The sequence below is a fragment of the Alexandromys fortis genome, unplaced genomic scaffold, assembly GCF_014885135.2.
Source record: "Alexandromys fortis isolate MF-2015 unplaced genomic scaffold, M_Fortis_MF-2015_v1.1 scaffold_40, whole genome shotgun sequence".
In the NCBI taxonomy this organism is placed as follows: Eukaryota; Metazoa; Chordata; class Mammalia; order Rodentia; family Cricetidae; genus Alexandromys; species Alexandromys fortis.
In genome coordinates, this window is record NW_026067966.1 from 2,656,196 (window position 1) to 2,682,996 (window position 26,801).

At 43.1% G+C, this 26,801-nt stretch overlaps 1 protein-coding gene across 1 annotated transcript; it reads right to left on the reverse strand.

Annotated features, from left to right (window-relative positions):
• On the reverse strand, nt 1-26,801 carry Atic (5-aminoimidazole-4-carboxamide ribonucleotide formyltransferase/IMP cyclohydrolase). Its single transcript, XM_050154246.1, has 16 exons — nt 26,681-26,801; nt 26,337-26,463; nt 23,294-23,370; nt 20,426-20,492; nt 17,058-17,146; nt 16,532-16,683; nt 16,082-16,238; nt 12,300-12,425; nt 11,026-11,133; nt 10,185-10,270; nt 8,850-8,939; nt 7,042-7,170; nt 4,715-4,807; nt 2,603-2,785; nt 1,372-1,527; nt 1-837 (listed from the first exon to the last, which is right to left on the reverse strand). Exons 1-16 carry the CDS (start codon nt 26,697-26,699, stop codon nt 718-720), a joined length of 1,779 nt encoding a protein of 592 aa, XP_050010203.1. The 5' UTR covers nt 26,700-26,801; the 3' UTR covers nt 1-717.

The following is a 26,801-nucleotide window of genomic DNA, read 5'->3' on the forward strand; positions in this document are numbered from 1 at the left end:
AACGCTTCTGCATTTTTTATTTAGGAAAGGAGTGGAAAGAAGGCAGGACTGAGGCTCCCTGACTGAAGGTTACAGCTGACCATAGGCATCTTCCAGGTGAACAGTCAAGACCACAGATCCAGTTATGACCTGCTAGGCACAGGGAGGCATTGTCACCTGCCTCCCACCCCAAACATAATCACTGTGAGTAAAAACTCTAAGAACATTGGGTCCATTTGATGTAGGTAACACAAGTTACTAAATCTCTAATACAGGTTTTAAACAGACCTGGAGAGAAGATCACGGGTGCCAAAATAAGGGCAACACTTCACCTAAGAGCAACATCAGCATTGTCCAGATCCCGCTAAGGATCAATTCCCAGGGGATAACTGGCTGTTTGTCAAGGCGGCAAACAGTCAAGCTTCTCAGGGGCATGATGTAGAGCCCTGCAGAGAGCAATTCCCAGCGGGGATGTGTCATCATAAGGCAGCTTGGCTTCTCGGCTTATAAAAGACCATATCAAAAGCTGAGCTCCAAGGAGGGATGCTTTTAGGTTCTGTACACACAAACCTCTGTATGTGATGACTTGGGCTAGAAGTCTATACCTTTCAGATAAGACCCAACGAACCTAAAACCATAGATCCAATTATTAAGATGCAAACGACCCACTGTTTACAAGAGGGACTTTTAAAATCCCACACTTATTTACTGCACACAAGGAAATGACAGAAACTAAGATCAGTGGTGGAAGAGCCGGAGATCCGTGTGAGCCAAGACGATCCCCAGTTCATCGCATGCCTCGATCACAACCTTGTCTGCAGCAGATCCAGATGGCGCAACAATGTAGGCCACACCACTCTGCAGAGAAAAACCCCAAAACCAATGCTGACTTTCAAAACACAATGCCATGCATACCTAGCAAAAAACAAAATTCCTCTCTAAAAAGCAGAAGCCAGGGGTAGAAGAGATGGTTCAGCAGAGTACTCTTCAAAAAAACAATCACCTGTAACTACAGTTCCAGAGCTTCTTCAAGCAGGCACACACACATATATAAAGGCAGTCAAAACAATCAATTATATATGATAAAATTTGATTATAAATAAAAACAAATATATCCTTTAAAAAAAGCATAACTAACAATGACATATTCATACAAAACAACAGAATTTGGGTTATGCCTATATCATACAGAAAAGTGAAATAATTCTCCATTTATATCAATTCACATGCAGCTCTAAGTAACTTAAAACATAGGAAATCACAACTTTTTTGTGGTGCTGGGACTGACTCTGAGAGACAAGGCGCTCTATGCTACACCCCCAGCCTCAAAGGCAGATGCCTGAAATGGCTTCTAAAATTCTGTGTCCCTAACACACACTGATTCTCACTTACCCTTTTAGCTCGGTCTACATTATCCCTGAAAGGAAAGAAGGCATCAGAGCTGACAGAAACATCTCTCAGTTTGTCGACCCATTCCTTTTTCTCTGCCTCAGTGAGTAACTCGGGGACTTCCTGGAACAGCGCCTTCCACTTCAGCAGGTCTTCTCCCTAGGGAGCCAGGGAGCAGGTGAGCTCAGCGTTACCATTAGCTGTGTCCGGAGGAAAGCACAGCGACAGAATCCAATTGGGCGTTTTCCTGTGGCTGCTCACTAAACAACAACAAACTCAAGTTCCTATTTCCAGAAGCTCTCTGATGTTTAAAAACATATTCATAAAGGAAAGGTAATTCTTAGATTTTAAAAAGAGATTATACCTTACTTTTGTAACTCAGTTTATCCCAAACTTACCATGTTCCCAAATCTCTGAGTTAAACCTAAACCTATAAGTTTATACATGCACCAAAACATTTAAAATGGCCCTTCATCTCCAATTAAGAAGCAGATGATAACTGATATTTGTACAGATAAACTACACGTATACAGCTGTCTTGGGTATAAAGACAGCATAGGCAAATCAAAACACAATTCATGGTATTCACTACTGCATGGATGTCTGTGTTACTTTACTCTAAAGTTTATACTGCAATGTAACCCCCAGTGCAAAGGGATTAAGAAGCAAGGCCTTCATCAGGCTGAGGCAGAACATGCCTGTAATCCTGGCATTAGTAGCTGAGTTCCAGGTCAGCCTGCACTGAAGAGAAGACCTCAACTCAAACAAACAAAACTAAAAAAAAAAACAAAACAAAAACAGACATAATAAGGAGACGGTGTGAGAACATTTTTGTTGAAAACAGAAAAGGTACCAAACCACACTAAGTTGCTACTGGCCTCTGTAGTAGGGTAGGGGAAGAGAGTCCCTGGTGACCAGCTATCAGGACAATGACAGTTCAAGTCTAATACACAATACGACCTCTGCTGACACCAGGAGATGGGTGAACAGTCCTCGCAATGGCAATATTATAACCTGCAGGGGAAGCACGGGCGTACAAAACTAATCTAATGTTCATAACCCAAGAAGCAGACGCTTGTGGTTTCAGAAGGGTGCGGCAGGACAGGTGACAGGGATCAGAAGGTATTTTAATTTTAACAATTTCTAGAAAGTCTTTCTGAAGTAATACCGCGAAAGTCTGTCCCAAACAGTGAACTAACCCACACAGCCCACCAGGAACTCAGTCAGCCCGTACCTCACCAATGGTGCCCGTCACATACTGATCAATGGCATTAGAGATTTCCGCTCTCTTCACCCCGGTTTTAAACTTCATGGAAAGCACTCGTGGATGGTGTCGGAGCCACCACGAGTTTGCCTTATCACCCGCAAGGCGTGTGCAGTGTATCCGAGACTGCTGTCCTGCTCCGATGCCGATAACCTAACAACAGACACTTCCGTTAGGACGCTGGTAGTGAAACGCACACTCTGGACGGCTCTGCTGGCTCCAAGACCCAACAACCAGTGTACACAGCTGGTCAAGATTTAGTCACTAGAAACAACAATTTTAATAGTTGCCTTCTACAAAAGTCCTGAAAGGCCCTTCTGAATCATATACTAGTATCTCTTTGGCCTGAACAGCCATCACAACTGTAACCTGTGAGCTAATCATGTAAAACCACCAGAAGACACACTGGAGCATGCGCTGAGGTTGTATTAAAATCAGATTCACTCAAGTTAAGAAAGACCCTAGGGATGCACAGGATCAATGCTGCATCCCATGGCTGGGATACATGGTTAAGAGGTGTTCACTACCAGAACTAACTTTTAAATGGCTCAGCAGGCAAAGGCACCTACCCTGCAAGTTTGGCAACCCCTGTCACGGTGGCACAGAACTCCTTCTGCTGTCCTGAGATCTAACATTTGTCAGGGTATATTTACAACCTTATATTCTATCCCCCATATCCTCCCTCTCCCCAAACAAAAATTTAAAAATTTATTAATAATAAATGCTCAATACTGATACATTTTAACCTTAACAATGGAGTTTTATGTCCCAATAAACCCACAGCAAGCTGAATATGTCTTAAGTAAGAAAATGTACTAAATCCACTTACATAACCAATACCACAGCTTAACACAGTCTATAGTCCAAGAACATGGACTTTAGTTGAACAAAATCCAATCAAAATCTACTTTAGAACCAAGTAGGACCTGGGAGTGGTGGTGCACACCTTTAATCCTAGCACTTGGGAGGCAGAGGCAGGCCTCTACGAATTCAAGGCCATCCTGGTCTACAGAGTAAGTTCCAAGTCCCACATGGTGGGACTCTGTCTCAAAAAGTAAAAAGCAAAACCAAAATTAAACAAAATAAGCAAGTGGCAAACAGCTTCTGCAGATCCAGACTGTACTGAAAGCAGAACAAATCTAAACTGAAACGCCCCAGCTTCAGTTACTTTAATTTGGGAGTGATCTGGGAGTGGAGAGATGGCCCAGCGGTCAAGAACACTGACTGCTTTTTCAGAGGACCTGGACTTAATTACCAGCTCCCACAATGGCAGCTCACACCTGTCTGTAACTCCAGTTCCAGAGGACCCAATACCCCCACAAAGACATACTTGCAGGCAAAACACCAATGCACATAAAAGTAATTAATTAAAAAAAAGTTGGGAGTGATCTCGTTTATAGCAGTGGCCACATAACCACATAATTAAAAAAAAGAAAAGTACATTTAAAACCGATAAATTTCACTGTGTTCAAATTATTCTTTAAGAATCCAAGCATGAAGGAGGCAGAGGCAAAAGGGAACCCTGAAGTCCAAAGTCTCAACACATGCAGGCTGCCCTTTCAACAAATTCTTAAAACAAAACCCAGGAGGCAGGGGCGTGGTGTGTGGCAGAGCAACTGTGACTCGGGTTTGACTCACAAGGCTACAGAAGATTAAATAAATGAAACATGTCAGAAATCCGTGCAGGCTGCACACACAGCCCAATGACTGGCAGCACAATTCCTTCCTTTCCCGTTCCTTATCAATGGAAATACTACCAGCCAGGGGCAGCGGGGATGGGTGTGTGTGTGTGTGTGTGTGTGTGTGTGTGTGTGTGTGTGTGTGTGTGAAGAAACACGTTCCACAAATCCAAAATGAGCCAGCTCACTCTAAGCAAGTCAGTGTAACCAACTTTAGTATTGGCTCTGGCCTGCTTACTTAGTTCTTGTTAGTTTTAAGTCTACCACGGTGCTGAGTAAACACTGACAAACCAGGAAGAGGATCTGGCAAGTCTTCTCTTTCAAGCACCTAGTACCAGAGACGGATGGATTTGGGATAGTGTACAACGACAGTGCCCGTGAGGTGGGCTGATGGCGTGGTTACCTGTCCATCCTTGGCATAGCACACGGAGTTGGACTGAGTGTACTTGACAGCGACAGTGGCTACAATGAGGTCTCTGAGGGCAGACTCCGGCAGCTGAAACAAACGGGATGCTTAAGTCTCACCAGGCTTTTGAAAGCTCATTAACTTTAAGCTACGGATATACCAGTGTAACAGACCTGTAACGCAGTCAGGTCCCTCAGTGGCAGCCAGATGAACGAGTCATGCTTTACTGAAGACTGAAACACGCTAGCGTATCTGTGACTAACACAGTGCAGTATCCCAAGTGTCACCCTCAAACTAATGGTGACTGTTCGGCAACAAGATGTGAAATATTGCATTTATTTTAAAAAGACATTTTTTTAACCAGAATATCTTTAATAACTGAAGATAAAACACTTAGATTACATTTCCTGTGTTATGCACTACTGTGGTTCCCACACGGCCAATGTATTCCGGAAAAGTCAAATTATACCATCTTTTTGCTTTGCTGAGAACATTTTAAGAAGGTATTTAAAAGTATTCTGCAAACTCTAAGCCAACATTCAGCAGTAAGTCTGTAATAGCCCCAAATGTCACTTCATCTGATACATGTTAGAAAAGAGGACGATGATCCATGTGTGTATGCTAAGTAGGTAAAGGGAACTGACTACCCAAAGAGAAAACACATGATACCTGCAATCCCAGCAAACGGCACCCAGAGGCTGATGCAGGAGCATCTGGGCTCCAAGTCCATGCTAGACTAGATGAAGTTATACTGTTTATATAAAAAAAATGGATGTAACTGAGACTAATCATATTAAGTAATAATAAGCCACTCTCCGAAATACAAATATTCTGTTTGTGGTGCCTAGATTTATAGATAAAATTTAAGATCATGCACAGTATGTATAATATGAAAGAAAAACTGTGTAGGGGAACAAAGAGGACCAAACAGAGCGGGAGGAATGAAAGGTATATGTGGGGGCAGGGGATACAGTCAACACACAAGAGACTGTATAACATTGTCCTTATGCTACCCAGGGCTATATGTAATGAATACATGCAATTAAAACTTAAAAATAACCAAAAAAGGTAAGCTTGGCTTCACCCCAATTAGCTTCTTTAAAAGAGAAATAGAAGCCGGACGGTGTTGGTGCACGCCTTTAATCCCAGCACTCGGGAGGCAGAGGCAGGCGGCTCTCTGTGAGTTCGAGACCAGCCTGGTCTACAAGAGCTAGTTCCAGGACAGGTCAGGTTCCAAAGCCACAGAGAAACCCTGTCTCGAAAAAAAAAAAAAAAAGAGAGAGAGAGGAATAGAATGGAGAGTACAAAAGAACTCACAGAGTGCATGTGAACCTACACTTTTTAAATTCCAAAATTCGAAGTTTCAGAAGATTTTTAAAAGAATTTATTATTCCAGGACATTAATCTACCCTTCATCTGTTTGCGTCAACAAGTACAATCTGAGTCCACAGAAAGCTAGCCTCTTAGAAGTCACCTCCAATACAGCCCTGGCATTCTGAGTTAGATCAAAGGATAAGAGAAATGCCGGTGCGGGGATGTGAGGCCCCTCAGCCAGCTAAAGCACCATTTTTCTGGAAAAGGATAAGGCTTTTAGTGTGTGCAGCTTCCCCTGCCCAGCAATCAAGGCCAGACCAGTCTCAGACCTCTACCTTCCACTCTTGCTACAATGACCTGCTTGTGACAAGACCAGCGCTTCTGCAGAAGCTCAGAGAGGCAGGCTACAGCAGCAGCTGATGAGCAGAGCCACAGAAAAAACTACACACATGCACCTCTCATCCATTCCCTCCCCCCCCAGTTTGTAACTTTAGACAGATTTAACTATTCTCTGTCCCAATTCTGTAAGCTTTACAATACAGAGCGCAGTCCTCTCCTATAACATACTGGGATTGAATAAAATGTTCTCCCCAGGTCATCATCCCAAAATTAGACCTCTTCGACAGGGTGACAAAAAAAAAACAGAACAAAAACATTCTTCACATTAAAAACAATTACCAAGCACTGAAAAAGGAAACGACCTAAATACCACTGTGGCGCAGATCTACTTGGGTAGTCATGAGGCTTTTCACTGATGTGAAGCAACAGTCATCAGTACAGAAAACATCTGTAAGCATGCAGCGAGGGACAACACAATCCCACTTAGATATGACTGAAGACACTTATTTCTATGTATGTACATACACAGATGTCAGGCTTACCTGACAACTCAGATGAGTGAGCTGCGTGCATATCTTCCAATTACAAATATGGACCTTAATAAATGATAAGCTTAGATATACCAAAGATAGATATGCTATTACATTTAGTTTAGATATTGTAAAACTTACATCTTTATTCTTGGTGACAATATTGCTAAATAATGACTTGTCGATGACACCATTATTTCTCTTCTGGCTTAAACGAAGACCAAAGAGTGTTCGAACTTCATTTTCATCCGGTTTGTAGGACTGGTCCATCTAGGGCACAAATTATAAAAGTTACAAGTACATCCATAGCCTCAAATTTTTCACATAAAAATTTTTATTCTTGCTGGGCATGGTGGTGTATGCCTGTAATCCCAGTAACTGGAAGGATGAGGCAGGAGGACTTCAGGTTAGAGGCCAGCCTGGGTCACAGGAAGTTCCAGGACAGCCTGAGCTACACAGCCAAAACATGTCTCAGAAAACAGGACAACCAAACACTAACAAAAAAAAGACCTCATTCTTAAGAATCCATTTTTTTAACATGAACATGTGTGATGACATCATTTAGCACGGACATAATACAATGGCCAGGCACCAAAGCCACTGATCACCATGGAAACAGTTACAATAATCACAGGGTACCACTCCTTCAGTTCCTTTCTTGGATAAGCATACAAAACAGAATCACCAGAACGAGCTGAGGCACAAAATTTACAACCTATTTTTCCTTTCTTTCTAGAGCTCTCTTACAAAATTTAGCTAACATTTGAATTACAAGTTAAAACTGGTTCTGGCCTGGCAGCACATGCTGGTCACCCCAGCTACCTGGGAGGGCTGACTTAGGAGAACCGAAGGCCCAGGCCTGCCTTGGCTACAAAGTAAGTCAGCTCAAGGCTAGCCTGGGCAACTCGGCAAGACTTTGTCTCATGAAAGGAACTGAACAAGGCCCGGGAGCTGGCGCAGTGGTAGAGTCTCTAACATGCACAAAGAGCCCCTGCTCAATTCTCTGCACAGCAAAAATAGAAGAAAATATAAAACAACACAAAGTGGGAAAAACCAAGAATTCTAGCTTGTATCTGAAAAATACTCCCCCATGAAGAGGATCACTCTGTGAATGTTCGACACTACTTTCACCTAACTGCACAGATGGGAACTTTAAAAACACCATGCCCACCCGGACATTTAGGCTGCTGTCCACTTTTTACAGGGACAGCAAAACATCTCCAATACACACAGTCTGTGTCCCAGCTCTATTTCTCTTGGGACTTAGGTAAACTATACACAGATATTAGATAACCTGCAAGGGTGTGAAGCAGGGTACACAAGTAAGAAGCAAAAAGAAGCCAGGCATGGTGGTACACTTCCTTTAATCCCAGCACTTTAGAGGCAGAGGCAGGCTAATCTCCTGAAACTGGAGGTCAGCATGGTCTACAGAGTGATTTCCAGGACAGTCAGGGCTGTTTACACAGGGAAACCTGTCTCAACCCCCACCCCTCAACACAAACACAAAAAGGCAAAGAATCTTAGACCCTGCAAACCACCTGTAATTAAAAAATTACTAAGATTAACAACAAAAGTGTCTGGTAGGGTGTGGTGGCAACACCTTTAATCGTATCTCTGGGAGGCAGAGGCAGGTCTATCTCTGAGTTCTCAGCCAGCTGAAGGATACACAGTGAACCCTGTTTCATAAACAGTAAGAATAGAGGAGCCTGATGTGCTGCTCTGAGTGTCTGATCCCAGCACTCGGAAAGCTGTGAGCTCGAGGTCATGTTGAGCTACACAGCACAACCCAATCTCAGGAGAAAAAAAGACAAGGGGAGAAAGGATAGAGACAAGGACACCAAAGAGGGGTGAGTCGGAAAGCTGTCTCTGCAAGAAAGGGCTACACAGGGGAGAGGGCACAAAGTGAAACTGAAGACCAAATCGCCGCCGAATGTAGGAACTGCCCTGACCTGAAGAACACAGTAGTTCCCATTTTTCTTTTTAGAAAGTATTTTCAAGGCTTCCTCTTCATATCCTGGGGCAACAATACCATCCGAAACCTGTAAGTACATTAGATGTAATTTTATTTTTAGAAATCAGAGAACTCTGTAAGATAAAGCAACACTTAGTTGTTCTACATAATGTACAAGACCTACGAAGAGAATTATTCTTCAGGACTGACTCTGTTTTCCAAGCTATCCTATTTTCTGTGGTTAATCTTAGTTTTAACTAAGAACAAATGGATGATTCACTTTAATACACGAGCCTCTGTGAAGGAAAACCCATTCTTATGCTAGTCTCTTCATGAAGGGGGCTTGAGGCCCGCACCAGAGGGATCATGCTCCAGCCTAGCTCAAGAGAGCACAAAACAAGGAGATAAGATCCCAGGTCCGTAATCTTGTAACTAGAGACAGAGATGTCTCAGTGTCACCATGAACTGTGAGTAGCAAGCCAGCCCAGCATGGCTGGGAAGGTTTAGGGTCAGCAAGAATCCCTAAAGTAGCTAAGCACCACCATGCCACGGTCCCCCCATCCCTCCTTTGATTTCCTCTTCTGGTTCTGCCTCCCAGCACTAATGGTGGGACGCAAACCTCATACTAAATGGTAAGGGTCAGCTCATCAAAGTGCTCTGCCCTAGTCGTTCAGATCTCGAAGGGTCTGTAGCAAGGTCCATTATTTTCTCATTATGCAAGATGGCTCTGCCTTCAGAATAGTAACTTTGGCACTAAGATGCACCCAGCAGCAGGGCGGCAGTGGGGTTCACTTTTAATCCCAGCACCCGGGAGGCAGAGGCAGATGGATCTCTGTGAGTTCGAAGCCAGCCTAGTCTACAGATTGCAGGATTGTTACACAGAGAAATCCTGTTTCAATCCCAGTGGGGGAGGGGAATACACAGCCAGCAGAGAATTTAAAAGAACTAAACATATAATAAAAACCCCAGGGGCTGGAGATATGGCTCAGTGGTTAAGAGCACCGACTGTTCTTCCAGAGGACCCGGGTTCAATTCCCAGCACCCACATGGCAGCTCACAACTGTCTGAAGATCCAGTTGCAGAGGATTTGACACCTTCACACCAATGCACATGAAATAAAGTTAAATAAACCATAAAAATATTAAAAAAAAAAACCATGAAGATAAACATCCACCTGGAACCTTAAATCTCAAAATTAAAAACAAAAAGGCAATAAACTCAGTATCCTACATGCTAAAGAGCTGCTGCAATCACTGCAGGCTACAGTTCCAGCGAAGCCTAGGAACAAGTTACTCAGTTACATAGGGATCAAAATACTTGAACCTCTACTCACTTCTCTGGAGATAATTTTTGCAGTAGGGACATCACAGACATCAGACAATGCAATAAAATCACCAAATGAAGACATTCTATCAGCTCCTGTAAGTGAAAGTTAAGGGATTTCTTACATTAAAAAAAAAAAAAAAAATCCATGTGATCAAATCCAGTATTTCCTCTCTGATCCCTTTCAGGTTCATAAACATGTTGGCCTGTGGCATGTGCCTGCCTGACTCTGTTACTTCGATGTGGGCATTCTGTATGAAGCAGAAACAAAAGCTTACCTTATCACCCAGAGTTAATCTATCAGTCAAATAGCCAGTGAGAAGGGATTCCTTAGTTTTACCTTCCTTAGCACTTAACTGCAGGTCAGCATTAGCTAGTGAAGGAGGATAGGCCTCCACCCCCACAGAGTGTGTCCACACACAAGCAGGAGGCTGGAGGCCTTAGCACAAGGCACAGTTGCTGCCTTTGGCTGTAACTGATAAACTGTTGCCAGGGTCTTAAAATCCCTCAGGAACGCGTATCTGCTGATCACTGCAACTAAGAGTCTGGTATTTCTGAGTATGTAAAATGCGAGTCAAGCCAAAACTTAGCAGTTAGAATAAACACACAATATTTTTTTCATAATAAAAATGTATTCAAAGACCTAATCTAAAATAAAATGTACCAATATCATTGTTTCCATTTATTACATTAAAACACTAACATGCGCTTTTTAAAATATACTCAGCTAATATTAATTAAAATCAAAGAAAGACAAATCTAAATCCTATAATACAAGTTATAAGCAATCCTATCTTATTCTATTAAGGATAAAGCATTGCTCTCTCCTCTGACAAAATCTCTCTTCTGACCTCTTGCTCTTGCATATGCAGTGGCCATAGGCGAGAGAGTTGCATAGAGGTCATGGACCATGCAGACTCTGGCTTCATCATCACTAAGTGGAGTCCCAACAGCAGCACCTGCCAAAGAAAGAAGGTAGAGTCGGCGACAGCAAAGGGTAGGGAAGGTATGAGCACTCCCACCCCACCAAGGAGAAGCAATGACCGAGCACCCCCAACCCACCACATACACAAATTTCTTAAAAAGCCATAAAATAATAACCTAAAACTTCAAATTGCTACTTTTCAAATCTGACACCAAAATATTTTTTTCCAATTTTTTTTTTTGAGTTTTTTTTTTTAAAGATTTATTTAACTATGTATACAGCATCTGCCTGTATGTATCCCTGCAGACCAGAAGAGGGCAGGAGATCTCATTATAGATGGTTGTGAGCCACCATGTGATTGCTGGGAATTGAACTCAGGACCTCTAGAAGAACAGTCAGTGCTCTTAACCTCTGAGCCATCTCTCAGCCCCACCAAAATATTTTTTTCAAGAGTTGGAGGTGTACCTTAGTGGCAAAACATGTACAAGACCAGGGTTTCAATGCCTGGTGCCACAAAATAAAGAAATGGAAACAAATTTTAAAAATTGGCTTTTTTCAAAGACCTAGTCTGTATTTTCCAAACACCTATGGAGTATATTTTCTAGTAGTTGTGCCAAAGTAAACAGAAACAACTTAGCGAGGTAATTAAACACCAAGCATACAGTGCAGGGGCTGGGGCAGGGGCAGGGGACTTTCTCTCTGGCCTCTGAAAGCAGAGCCGCGAAGCCTGGCCACACTGGCATGTGCAGGAAGCTGGACCACTGCATTCCGGACCATTTACTTCTTCCTTGCTCACTTCACTTTAGCACCCAGTAAATTTGGAACAATTATGTGCTGGACTGCACACAGACCCTGAGACAGCCAAATGGTGGAATTAAGGACTTGAGGGTAGAAACAAAGGAATATCTCATTCAATAAAAACAGGAACAGTCTCTTCGTTTGCTGAGGTACACTTAGCAGTTAGCTGGTTCTATCACATTATGTCACTTCATCTCTAAACTTTCAGAACAACACTGCAAGAGCCAACAGTGCAGTGTCTCTGTCTCCTAACAAGGACATATAATTACGTGTGCTTACTATGTTACCAAATAGACTCCCAGACTATATAACTGGCATCAGAACTTACCATAATCAGAAAAACTGGAGAGAAACAACAAAAATGTCCGAGCACTCTAGAGCGTGCTGGGGCAGGGCCCTCACCTGCTGGGCTGACATGCTTGAAGGAAGCCGCAGCCGGCATGCCCACTGCTTCTCTGAGTTCCTTCACCAGCTGCCAGGCATTCAAAGCATCACACAAGTTTATGAATCCAGGGGCTCCGTTGAGGACTACACACAGAAACACACACACATTAACGAGCAGGTTCGATAATGTCTTATGTATGTACATTCCTTAAAAAAAAATAACATGTCTAGGCTATATAACTTGCATGTGATTTTAGCCAAAAGGCTGAGAACCAAGAGTCTGCAAGGCCCAGATGGAGACAGAAGAAGGTGGATCTCTGAGTTAGAGGCCAGCCTAGTCTACATAGTGAGTTCCAGGACAGCCAGGGCTACATAGTTAAGACCACCCGATACCTCAAAAGAAGTAAACAAGAAGCAAATAGATATCTATAAGAATAGCAGTAACCCAATTACAAAAGGAGCATAACTACGCTTAGGTCACTTTCAAAGACTTGCACCCCAACAACTGCAGACTAAAAATAAATAGTAAGAGACTTGGCAACAATGACAAAACCAGACATTACAAAATTCATGTGAATAAGATTAAATATTTACAGAAATTACAGTGACGGTATATATCACAAGTCACAAACCTTTTCAACTAAAAAACAAAAACCCCAAAGACCAACAACTATGGTACAATTTAAAGTGCTCTGGAAGGCAGGAGACCGACAGAAATAGGAGTTTTCATCTTCTAGAGCAATGCGAAAGCTGCAGGTTGGGCAGGGGGTGCTGGTCTTTAATCCCAGCATTCACTAGGCAGAGGTATGTAGATCTCTAAGTTCAAAGCCAGCCTCAGACACTGCAACTTCAGCAGTGCAGAATGGTGTCATCCCAGCATTCTCTGGGACCTTGTCTCAAAACAAGTTTCCCCAAACAAAAGAAAACTACACCATGTCCTCATGGAGAAACAAACTCAGCGATAAGCAATAAACTGTAACATGAGACACCTTACAAGGCGCACAGCAAGCAAAGCAGAAACTGTGATCTCAGATCCCATCTCCAGCGCTCACCTTCGTGGATAGCTTAGTGGATACGGGGAGGTGAGTGGGGGAATGCTTGTGTCTAAACACTTCCCAGCACACTAGCTCCTCTTCACTTATATTCTCAGAGGCACTAATAACTGGTTAGACGTAACAGAGAGCTACAGAGAAATGTTTCAAGTTGCTTCATCTATTAGGCAGAAGAAACAAACAGGCACCACCTCACTTCCAGCTGGAGGAGAGCAGTCAGTCACACCAAAGCTGGCCGCTGTACTGCACACCTCCAAGAGGAGCACTCCAGAGGAAGAAGGAGGAATGTCACTAGCTTGAGGCCAGCCTGGTGTGTTCCAGGCTAGCCATGAATACATAAGGAGATGTCTCAAAACTAAATAAAAACAAAGCAAAAGACAATAATCAAATATACACACAATTCCATCTTTATTCTTTGCTTCAGCTTTGTTCTAGACAAACAGGCATGTCCACTGTAATTATATCACTGCCAAATAAAAAGGCATCATACTTTTTTTTTCTGTTGTAAAGATAAGTATGTGTTTGGGAGAAATCCTGTGAATGAATCTCTCGCAAGAAGCTGCTGTTTGCATGCCCGGGACCTCCTCGGCCTCAAGTACTAACAATACTTTTACATTCTGGAAGAATGAAGTACCCATGCAAACACAGAAGGAACAATAAAAGACTCACAGAGCACAAATAAAAACCATTTTCATTGTGGAGGGTGGAACACAGAGCTTCTTGGAGTTTAGGAGACACTCCAGCCCTAGAAATTCTATAAAAACACAAAACACACAGACTCTAAATGTAATACAGGTTTCTGTTGGGGGCTGTCACCCTAATGGGAGAACCAGTAAAGCTGGGTGAGGTGACAAAGGGAGAGGATCTGCTACTCTGATCTGAGGTGCTGAGATCTGAAAAAAGGGAGCCAGGACTATAAAGGGCAGAGGGGAGGCAGCCCAAGTGCAGGGGTCACAGCCAAGACCCTAGCGCAGAAGGGAGGCAGCCTGAGTGCAGGGGTCACCGCCAAGACCCTAGCACAGAGGCCACGCCATGCTAGGAGCAAAGCTAGAGGTAAGGGAGTAGAGGAGTGACACAGGACGCAGACCTCAGTCAGTGGGAATGAAAGTACTTCACAGAGCAAGGAAGGCCAAGCAAGGGTCGGTCCTGTGCACACCATTAAGACTACTCTATTGTACAGAACTGAGGCATCAGTAGACAGCACAGTCTGAGAGACTCTGGGCGACTGAGAGACTTAGGTATCATTAGGTACAAGATGTGGCTGTGCAGAGCAGTGACAGACAGAACACAGCGCTCCCTGGATGGGAGGGGTACAAGGAGAGCTCTCTTCATCTTTCCTTAGGCTGTGACAGAAGAAGCCAACAGGAGGAACTGCTGCTTCCCAACAGGGAAACATGGGCCGTAAAGCATGGCTTGCCTTGAGTGTGTGTGAATGAAGCTGTCTGGAGTGTGTGCTGAAGCCTTCCGACAGTGCTAGGGCTCCACACCTAGAGCTCGCCTCTGCCTCTGCCCCATCCCCACCCCAAACATCCCTCCATTAATTCTATAAAACTTCATGAAGCAATTTTTCTCTAGGTAAAACTCTTGGTTTTGGACACAGGTCTTTAAAAAAGGGGGTGAAAACAGTTGCTCTTACAGCAAACGTGACTAGTCACAGGAAGTCCCTGAAACCGACCAGATTTACCAGGCAGGGATTACTGGGAGGCTCAGACGAGCTGAGCTGCCTGGAAAGGACACTCTCCAGCTGTCAATCTGCCTGCAGGCTGTGCAGTGTGCTCCAGGATTTTAGCTACTGTGAGCTGTCACCCATGCCAGGGTGGGCTTTGGTGATGGGGCTGTCACCATCATTTCTGCGGCTATAAATAACCTCTCACCAATATACTTGCAAGTAATCAATCAGTAGTTGACGAAGCTGGGCTTTGGTGGTACCTGTATATTGGTCTGTTACTGGTTCCCTATCTGGAGTGAGTACACATGCAGACATTTCACCAAGAACAGTGTCACACAACACAAACCCACAGTTCTGATTCTCAGTTCAAAGAACTGTCCTTCACTGTCATTTCTTTCTTAATGACATTAAGACATTTCTTAATGACAGTCATAAAAATTACTGACTATTTTACATGTGTATGTGTGTGGGGACATAGAAGCCTAAGTGTGGTGCTAGAGGACAATTCTGACCCGGGACTAACTGCAGCCACCAGGCTAGTGTAACAAGTGCCTTTGCCCCTGAATGAGTACACTGGCCCCTCAATGCTATTTAAGGTCACACAACAATGCTATTCTGGCCCACCAGAGCTGGCCTTTTAAGCCATCAAGGAAATCACTTCTTGTAACATTTGCCAAACAGACAGTGGCTCCTGACCACTGTAATACACAGGTTTCTCCCTGGAGCTTTCTCCACTGCTTGAACTACCAATTACAGAGGTGCCACAGGATTGGTCTGGGGGGCCCTCTTTTGGGAAATCCCAGGAGTCCCACCTGATCTCAAGTCTTCCAAAACATCAATGTCCCCAAAACTGTATCTCCAATTTCAGCTTTGTGTATCAGCCAGGACCTGTGGCTTGCTAGGCAGTGCACGATGTGCCATTCTGACACCTCGTGTGCAGTCCAACTGGAGCCTTGATTTGGGATGGTTATAAAATGAGGTATTAAGTAATTTAGTTTATATTCTGAATGGGAGTAACTTCAGACACAACACAGAGAAAACCAGGTGTCTAGACGCAGCACATACTCCTTATACTTTACCTGTGATGGGAAGCTTGGGTTTCAGTGTATACAGCTGGGCAGGAGTCTGATGGGGGTTCATCCCATACCGCAAGGGCATCTGGGAAATTCCTTTACTGTACTGCTTTCTGAAGTAATCTGAAATTGCTTCATCATATTGTGCAGTATGAGTGAATGCCTATAAAAAGTTGCATTTCGTGAGATATTAGGAACACTTCCCAAGAACGCTTTTCGGTACATAGCCTTACACCCATGACCCATCCCAAATAAACCTAAAATAGTACAGCTAACCTTTCTGCCTTTGAATATGACAGAGAGCACTCCTAATTTTTGACCTCTCTGCGTATAACAAAAGGACCGAAGTCCCAGGCAGAGTGCAGAAAGCTGACATTTAGGAGAACTGCATACTGCTTGAACTGGCACACGGATAAGACAGACATTATTTGACAGGATTACAGAAATGCACCCCACCTTCAAGGCCAAGTGGCGCCTGGTCTCCAGGGAGGTGTCCTTACTATCAGAGCCCTGCATCTCTGCAGCCACTGCCACATAGTCCTCTGGTTCACACACGACTGTCACCCGAGCATGGTTTTTGGCTGCAGCTCTCAGTAGGGTCACTCCGCCTTTGAAGAACAAAATACATTATTTTCTTCGGCATTTTGCTTTCAGTTCATGAGTTCTCCAGTCACTGTGCACAAGACCTTAATTTCTGACTTAAAAAAATAGGGGAAAATATCCAGTATGAATAATACACAAAGTGATTAGTTTATAGTTCAGTATTTTCTAAGCCAGATGGGGTGACATACCATGAGAATCTGTGAGCTTTGGAGACTGAGGCAGGAGGATCTCAAGTTAGAGGCCAGCTTGGGAAATGCAGCAAATCCCTGTCTCAACATGAAACAAAACCATGAATACTCAATAATGAAAAGAAAAACAAAATCTCAAAGAGAATTTAACCTCCACCCTCATCAGTTCTGAAAGGTTTATCCCAACTTACCAATATCAATTTGCTCAACAGCTGCCTCAACAGTTACATCCGGAGAAGCCACCGTCTTCACAAAGGGGTACAGGTTACAGGCAACGACCCTGACAACCAAGGAGAGCTAGCTGTCACTGGGAAGCTCAAGCTTTGTCACTTACAGATTGCTAGGAATAAAGCAAGTTACTAAAAACGTGATCAAACCCCATGAAGATCTAAAACATAAACCGTAAGTCTGACATTTTCAAATTCCTTTCTTAAAGATCGACTTTATGTTTACAAGGATTTGTTTGCATGTGTTTATGTCCAGTGGAGGTCACTGGACATCAGACCCCCCAAGAACTAGTCACAATTATTGTGGGGACCATGTGGGTACTGGAACCCAAGCTTGGGTCCTCTACAAGAACAGTAAGTGCTCTTAACCACTGAGCCACCTGTCTAGACCCAACATCTTGAAACCCTTAGAAGTTATATAGAAAAGAGGTCTGGAGGTCCACACTTGCAGAACATAGAATCAGCACACACTCTGGATAGGGTTAATGTCGTCCAGACCAGCCTGCAAGCTTGATGCTTGCTTGGCCTTAGCTAACTATTAAGCCTTTCAAATTTCAAAATTTGTTTTTTGGCTGGGAATGATAGTAATTTCAACGCTCAGAAGATAATAGAGTTTTAGGTCACCCTGGGTGCATAGTTAAACTCCCACCTAAAAACAAAACATTTTAAGAAGAATCAAAATTCTAAGAGTATAGTAAACCTCATTTTAGACTGTGATGTTTACCTAGGCTATTCACATTTACACCATTTCCCCAGCAGACTGTGTACACGATGGAAACACTTCAGCATTCAAAGGGTACAACACTTGTTTTGCTTCAGAGCGGTCGGTCGTAAGTGTGGTCTAACACGAAGGTCAAACACACAGTGGTCCACCTCAGGACAGCAGTACGAGCCCAGCTGGTAAAGACCAATGAAAGGAGAACTTCCCAGTTCACTGATCAGGACTGTTGGCAGGGCCCATAGGTATGGGTGCATTTGGAACTTACTTGGGTTCCTTCAAGGTGACTGTCAACAGTTCCAATAACAGATCAGAGAGTTCTGCTCTCAAGTTTATCAAGGTTATTGTCACCAGGTATGACTAATAGCCAGACCTGGTATTTTAGGTATTAAGAAATAGATCTCTTTCTATCTCAAACAAAAGTCTAATGTTACAACTAGGTTCCTACTCCGATAGGAAGATAGGGTGTGAGTGTTACTTGTCTTGTGGCAACAGAATATTTAACTAAGAATGTAGCCCATAATCCTTCAACCGGTCTGTTCATTCCTTGTACCATGTGAATGCAGGTTTTTGGTTTTTTGTTTTTGTTTTTTTTTTCCTTTTGGGGTCAAGGCAGAGTTACCTTACCACCTAAAAATTAATTAGGGGCTGGTATGATGGCTCAGTAAAATAGGTGCTTGCTGCCAAGACTATGACCTGAGTTTGATATCTAGAACCCACATGCTAAGAGAGAATCAACTCCTGTGGGCGATCTTCAGACTACTACAAGCCACTACAGCATGTGTGCCTCATAAATAAATGAAAATCTTTAGAAAATAAATTAATGTAAGGTTAACAGAAGACAAAAGCCACAAGATTAATTCAAGGCACAGAATGTTTAAAAAAAAAATTCAACAACTATCCATAATTTTTTTAAGAAAAAGAAGACATCAATAAATTCAGTATTGTAGAAACACCTCACATGATAAAATGTAATAAAAATCTAGTATCATGGTTTTTGATAGCCTAACCAATATTTTCCTCCTAAGATTCAGAAATAAGAATATTCACGCTTAACCATTTCTATTCAATATTTGTCACATTTTAGCCACAGAAATGTATAAAGAAAATTAAAGGAAAGGCATCAGGGTTGACTCCATGTAAGATGATGCTTATACAAAGAGAAAATCCTCAGCTGTTAAGGAGAAAACCCATCAGCCTTAATAAATGAGTCCAGGAAGGACGCAGGTCTTATGATCAATATACAAAAATCAATTGTAATAATACACATTAGCAAACAACAATCAGGACAGGAAATTAAGAAAACAATGCATTAAAGACAGCACTAAAGCAAGTCAAAGAATGAAGAATAAAATTACAAAAGTGCCAGACTGACATACCGACAAGTACAAAACAATGTTGAAAGGAACTAAAGGCAACGTTTCTCAAACAGGGAAGAAATCTCGTATTTATAAGTTAGAAGACTTTTGCTTTTGAGATGACAATTAGCCCCCACATCCATCCACAGAACCTGCCTTTCCTACAAGTGTTGCACAGCAACCCTAAACTCTAGGGAGAATGCAAGGGTCCCTGAATGGCTCAAACAGAGCAGGAAGACCCATAGCTCTCTACTTCAGATTTTACTACAGGTCTTGCATAGGAGTGTCCACTGGCATAACCACAGACAGAGACCAAGGATGCCTGAACCACGTGGAGGAAGAACAGCCTTCAACAAATAATGCTGGGACAATAGACAGTCCCAAATGCATCAAATTAGATCTCTGCTCACACCTCTCCATATATAAAAATGGCAGGGTGTAAAATGGCACACCCCTGTAATCCCAGCATTTGGTAGGTTAAGTCAGGAGAGGCTAGTCTCAACCACACAGCTGATATTCTGTCTAAATACAAACAAGCAAAACCTAGAATCACAAACTCAACCACAAAATCAGAAGAAAAAAAGAAAAAAAAAGAAAACCCTCATCACCATAATGAAGTGTGTCTTAGGTATGACAGCAAAGGCACAAGGTCTAAAAGAAAGAAACTAGACATCAATAAAGCAAAACTGTGATGGTCGAATGAGAGACACCACTGAGCAAGAAACAACCCACAGAACTGGAGAACCATGAGAAATCAGCAACCAAGTGAGACTGAACACCACTAAGAACAGGGGTGTTGGTGGGCCTACAGATGTAGGCAGTAGACAAGAGCGTTCTAACAATGAATAAGGTGATGATTTCACCACTTCTTTTGAATATACTTAAGACCATTGGATTGCATCCTTCTAATAGGCTGAACTGTGTAACACACAAACCAAACCTCAATAAAGCAACCGTGGATGTTTAAATCTTAACTTTTGAAAGGCAAAGACTGTGTGGCTAAGGTCTAATTCAGTGGTGGGATGTTTGCTTCAAATGCACGATAACAACAAAGATTATTTCAACTTAAATTATATAGTTTGCAAACATTAATTTAGTAAAATTAAAATGCCCATACATACGCAGACAATGCACAAAGTGTTTATACTGTGAGCACAGGAGAAGACCACTCACACAGTGAGAAGAGGAGACATCAGGTTTAGCACTATTTATCTGAGTTCTTTAGTTCACTCAAAATTCAGCTTCAAACTTTTTACCTTATAAGGTTGAAATCAAGTCTGGCCATGTCAGCAGTATCTTCTGGAATATTCCGTGCCAAGATTCCTAACGTAATAAAGTGGAAACACAGAGTAAGGTCAGAAATTCAGTAGCTTATACTGTGTAGTCCCACAAGGTAAACCCTCTAGTATTATTATTTTTTCTGAGACAGGGTCTCACTCAGTAGAGCAGGCTGACCTCAAACTCAGAGATCCACCTGCCTCTGCCTCCCAAGCACTAGGATGAAAGGTGTGCACCCTACGCCAAAGACAGGGCCTCACTTTATTGCCCAAGCTGGTCTTATACTCCTGGTCAAATGACCCTCCCATCAGCCTTCTACTTATTACATGTCAGGAGCCATTTCCCCCCTAAAATTACAGAAACCATCACCCTGGGGAGTCTGCAGAGAACCTCACACCCATAATTATGTTCTATTGAGAAAACCTGCCCCTCACCCAATTAACTGTTAATCTGTTAGCGGAACCGCCTCACATTCCAGCTATCCAGGGAACTAGGTGTGGCAACTTGTGACTTCTGGCCTACCCGTCTAAATGTAACCTGGCCTACATGACCTGGAACACGCGGCAAGAATCTAGTTGCCCTGCCCCCCATTCTTTACCATATATAAACTGTAACCCGTCCCTAATAAACAGAGGCTTTGACAAATCTGCTTGGCCTCCTTCTTCTGTCTTAGCTCATTCCCTTCCAGGTAGCGCCCCTCCGAGACCCTGGAATAACTGATTGCAGGGTGGGTTACAAACCCCTAGACTGAGTAACCCAACCAAACGCAATCGACAATTACAGACCTGTGTGATATTCTTAAAGAACATTATACACGTTTGAAGAGTTATGAAAGAAAATATTAAGATATTTAACAGTAGACACCAGTGGTCCAGGTCTGTACTTCTAAGCAACCAGGTCAAGGCAGGAGGATAGCAGGTTTGATAGCAAGCCTGAGCTACACAGCAAGACCAAAGCAAACAACAACAGAACACCTGTTTCCTCAATACTTAAATCTCAACTGGTCTAGTGGCCCAAACCTGTGCTTCCAGCACTGCGCCAAGAGCTCCAGACTAGGGTGGAGTCTAAATTAGACTTGCCTCACAGTGACTGTCTCAAAAAACAAAAGAAATCTAATGCTTTTTCTTATGCAAAACCAACACAATTCCAAACCCCAAGAAATTGTAAAAGGAATGTTTACATAACCTCTGGCAGTCTTTCAAACGTACATTTCATAAGTAATAGCTCATGACTTGACTGGTTATCCTTAGCTTTTCAGCCCTTTTCCTGTTTCAGATTTATTTATATGCAGGATTGTTTGGCCTGTATTATATGGATGCACACCACCCATGCCCCATACTCAAGAAAGTCAAACGAAAGGACTGGATTCTCTGAAACTGGAGTTACATTGGGGTTTTGAGCCATCCTGTAGGTGCGAGAAACTGAACCTGGGTCCTCTGCAAGAGCAGTCAGTGCTCAACTGCTAAGGCTGAGCCACGCCTCCAGCACTAGCTCTGACCATCCTTCCCAAGTTTTACCACACCTTGCAAGGCAGAAATAGACTTCTTGCTGCTATTACAGTCTAGAGGGTTTTCTGTGCCAGACAAATGAACAAAGATCACATTCTTTTGAGAGCCAGTTACAGTCTAACAGGATATTCTAAGTCTGAACTACTGCAGAGGTGTACAGTCAGACTGTAACAAAGAAACACTGCAGTCCAGATTAGCTAAACTATTATTAGGTCAAGATCAACAGCAAGAGAGGAAAACAGTATGAACTCATCCTGGAGTGCCACACCAACTCCAGTGTCGTCTGTGTGACATGACATATGTCATTATGCCGGACAGGAGCTACGTGTCCTATGGGACTAGGCTTCCTGGAGGTCAATGGCAGACAGCCCGGTATTAGCCACTGCTGAGGCATAGATGGGTTTCTCGAGTAGCTGGCTATGAGGGATAAGGGCTTTGCACAATCTCTTTTTTAATAATGATATTCTATATATCAAAAGACAAGGATTATCTCTTCAGGAACAGCTCTGGCATAAGGAAACACAGTATGGGAATGTGGGAATGTATAAGACTACAGCAGAACCTTTGTCATACACGGGGTGTATGATGAGCAAGGGAATAGATGGGTTAATGTTGATGGACAAAGACTGTTATATTATACTTTGAACTTTATGGATAGGCTTGCTAGATCCCAACCCCCCATAGTGTCTGCTGCATAAGAAGGTACTAAAAAGTATAGTTCAACAGGTGCAGAGAGCTAATTAGACATATTTGGTCACTAGATGAAATAAACAAAGGGTTAGAAAGAGGAAAGGCCATGATAGCGATAATAAGACAGAAACTTTCTATTCTTAAGATGAAGCCACTTGTCTGAGGTTTAGATTCCCAAGGACAAGATTTCCTCTTCTAAGGATGCTTTATGTCTAACACCTGTTCTTGATAATATACTTTTCTTAAATATCGCTGATGTGACTAAAAGAAGCTTTCATACTGTGCCAACCAATGATACATGACCTTCTGATTTGTTCTTTGTTTGAATACTATAAAATGAAAACATGAATTCAGTAAAATCACAGCAGATTCCAACAACTCTCGTGTGTTGTGTCTGTCTGTCAATCGCCGAACTTGTGCCTTCCTGTTACCAAGACCCTGCTTCTCCCACGGTCTGAGTGGCTCCCCTGAGCCGGTCCATGGCACTGGATTGAGGCCAGTTATAAGGGATTATAAGGGATTCTTGAGATATGAAATAAGAAGGCAAAGGTGACAGAACGCACAAAACAAGAAGTACTTACTGCTTACACTCTTTGAAGCTTCTAACTAAAATAGTTCTGTTAAAAAGTGAAGGCGGCAATCACTTACCAGCATGGACAGCAGGATGCAGGGTTTTCACACGCCCCCCTAACATTTCAGGAAAACCTGTTAGCTCTGACACATCTCTGCAAACAGAGTAATGAAAAGTTACTAAGCCATCATTTCCACTACTCACTCCGCCACCAAGTCTACTAGACTCAGCCAGAGATCCCTAGCCCCAGTCCAACATAAACAATGTATCAAACCTTTAATTTTTTTCACTACACTAGATTTCAAAAATCTAATTTATTTTACAAAAAATGTTTTGTTTTTCCTGTATGTTTTAGAGAATCAATTAGGTATGAAAGCACTGGCTTCACAATTTTCAGAGATATAAGTCAGTATCTTTAATCATAAAAATAAATTCAACACATAAATAAATAAATAAGGCAAATAAATAAAGCACACCTTTAATCCCAGCACTCCGGGAAGCAGAGGCAGGAGGATCTCTGTGAGTTCAAGGCCAGCCTGGTTTCAAGAGCTAGTTCTAGGAAAGGAACCAAAAATCTACGGAGAATCATTTATAGAGAATTTAACAACATTAAAAATATCTTTGGACTTGAGGTATCGCTCAGTGTAGAAAGTCTGCCTCAAGTGCACAAAACTACAATATACAAACAAAACCACACAGAAACCAAAAAGGAGGAAAACTAAATTAAATTGACAAGAGCTGGGAATATTGTTCATATAGCATTTGTCTTGGCTATGTGGGGCTCTGGTTCAATTCTCAGTACTATGCACAGGGGGTGGAAGGTCTTCTCTGGGCATGGTCACATTCCTGAAATCCTAGCACTCAGGAGCCTGACATCACGGGACCGGGACTTCTAGGCCAGTTGGGGCAACACTGTGAGCCAGCCTAAACTGGTTTCTGGTTCATCAAGAGACTTATCTCAAGAAAGGAAAAAAAGGACAAGTACCTGCCTAGGAGTTTGACAATCTTTGAGTTCAATTCCCGGGCTCCATGCGGTAGAGGCTTCAAGGTGTCCTCTCCCTGCCTGCCTGTGTCAACACTAACTAAAACATGCAATAAAATTATTTTATTTTCATTTTTTTGAGACAGGGTTTCTCTATAGCTTTGAAGCCTGTCCTGGAATTTGCTCTGCCTTGAACTCACAGAAATCTGCCTGTCTCTGCCTCCCCAGTGCTGGGATTAAAGGTGTGCACACCACTGCCAAGATGCAATAAAACTTATTTTAATATCTGGAATCTAAATGTGGAGCCTGTAATCTGCTCACTGTTGCACCTCACTAATGGCTCTTTGCTGCACAGGGCAACAGTCAACTTCCAGGGAGAAAATCTTGACCTCTTAGATAAAATGGCCTTGGACAAATTACTTCTTTGTAACCTTTCAAATATGTACTCATCCAATAGGACAACCAAGAAAAGATGGTAGAACAATTGCATGAACTAATAATGGAAATTGTCCACACTCCACGCAGTAAACTTGACCGAGCCAGGCTCTAAACAAAACATCTGGGCCACACACACTAGCTCTTTGTAGGAAACACACTTAAGTTCTCAATTTTTAAAAGATATGCACAATCCAGCAATCACTAAGGAGGCAGAAGCAGGAGGATTACAAGTTCAAGGCCAGCCTGGGCAACTCATAGAGACCCTGATTGTAAATTAAGTTTCTAAAGTAAGCTGGGAAGTGGTGGTACGTGCCTTTAATCCCAGCACACTGGAGGCAGAGACAGGAGGCTATCTGTGAGTCAGAGGCAGGGCTGGCCTACAGAGCGAGTTCCAAGACAGGCTCAAAAAAAAAAAAAGGCACACAAACAAAAAGTGAGCTAGGGATATGGTTCAGTAACTGAATGTCAATCCTCAATACCACCACCAAAAGAATAAGACAAGGGACTGGAGAGATGGCTCAGAGGTTAAGAGCACTGTTCTTCCAGGGGTCCTGAGTTCAATTCCCAGCAACCACATGGTAGCTCACAACCATCTGTAATGAGATCTGGTGCCTTCTTCTGGTCTGCAGGCATACATGCAGACAGAACACTGCATACATAATAAATAAATAAATCTTAAAAAAAAAAGAGTAAGAATCAAAAAGCTAATGTATGGCACAATGGGGGCAAGTCGGGCTTGGGCAGTGACACGGAAATAGGAGTGACCGTCTGACAAACCTTTAAACTAGGTGACACGTGACGTAAGAACTCCTTACACTTCAAAATTCTGATTCATCTGAAATGCAACAGCAACAATGGTGGACATCAACTTGGCCCAAAGGACTCAATTGCACCTCACAACATCCTTGCCTGCTTTCCCTGATGCTCTTGCCTCTCATGAGAATCTCAAGAGACAAGATGCCAAAAGATACTGAGGAAAACATGTATTTAATAAGCGAAGGCATTCTTGCAGTCTGAAGCAGTCAGATCTACAGGGGTTATGCACTGCTCACAGAGAAACGTGTGAAGAGGTGGATAATAGATCTCTACAGAATTATCCATAGGCCGAGAATTGTTATGGCAACAAAGACAGAGAGATCTTTTATTTTCTATCTGAAATTTATACCAGTGGTATGTCCTTCTTCTGAACTTCCTATCCTGAGATTTTTTTTTCCCCTTTTCTATCTTCCATCCTTTTGGGGGTCATCTCCTGACACCTCTTGTCAATCAATCCCTTCCCACTTACCAGTCAGGTGGTAAGGAGCTTGTGAGTGAGCCAGTAACTTTGTACTTTGAAGATGCTAATGGAAGTAGCAGCTGGACCTCTTAACTAAGTTAAAGCCAGGCCTTGAAAACTGAGAATTTGTGTTTGTTCTGCATAACAAATGGCCCACCTAACTTAATTTGCTTGCTTAACAGTGGCTGAGTGTTAGGGTTCTAAAAAAATCAAATCTCTCTAGTTCTAACCCAACTTCTACCCCTTACTGTTTGTTAGGCTGTTACCTGGAGGTTCTCCTCTTCCACAGAGTAAGATTGGGCCGGCCTCACAACGTTATTAGGAATAACAGGTTATTTTTCTCAGTGTCTGATTGCATCTCTTCCGAGTTAACATGGTCACGTTTTTCTCCCTGAACTTACCTTAACACTACGTACTTCCTTACCTGACTGCCAGGCCGGCATCCCTGAGCGCTTTTGCCGTGCCTCCGGAAGCGACTAGACTCAAACCAAAAGATGCGAGGTTTCGGGCAAATTCCACTAGGCCAGTTTTGTCAGACACACTGAACAGAGCTGAAACACAAGGCATTTCTCATTATTCGCGGGCTTTGGCGCGGCGTTCTCCCGGGTATGGGGAGGGGACCTGCGACTGCAGGCCCAGGCCCAGCACCGGGACACAGTCGGCAGGCCCGGCCCCGGGGCTTCCCCGGCTCGGCCAGCGGCGTGCTGCTCGGGCGGGTGGCCGGGCTTGGGGCAGGCGGGACCCGGCCATGCTCCGCGAGGGCCTCACCGAGCTGGCCTGGAGCCATGGCTGCAGCGCTGGGTCGCGGAGTAAGAAGACGGACAGGCCACGTGCAGACGCAAGCAGGCAGGACCCCGCGGGTGCAGGAAGCGGTGGGCGGGGCGGGATG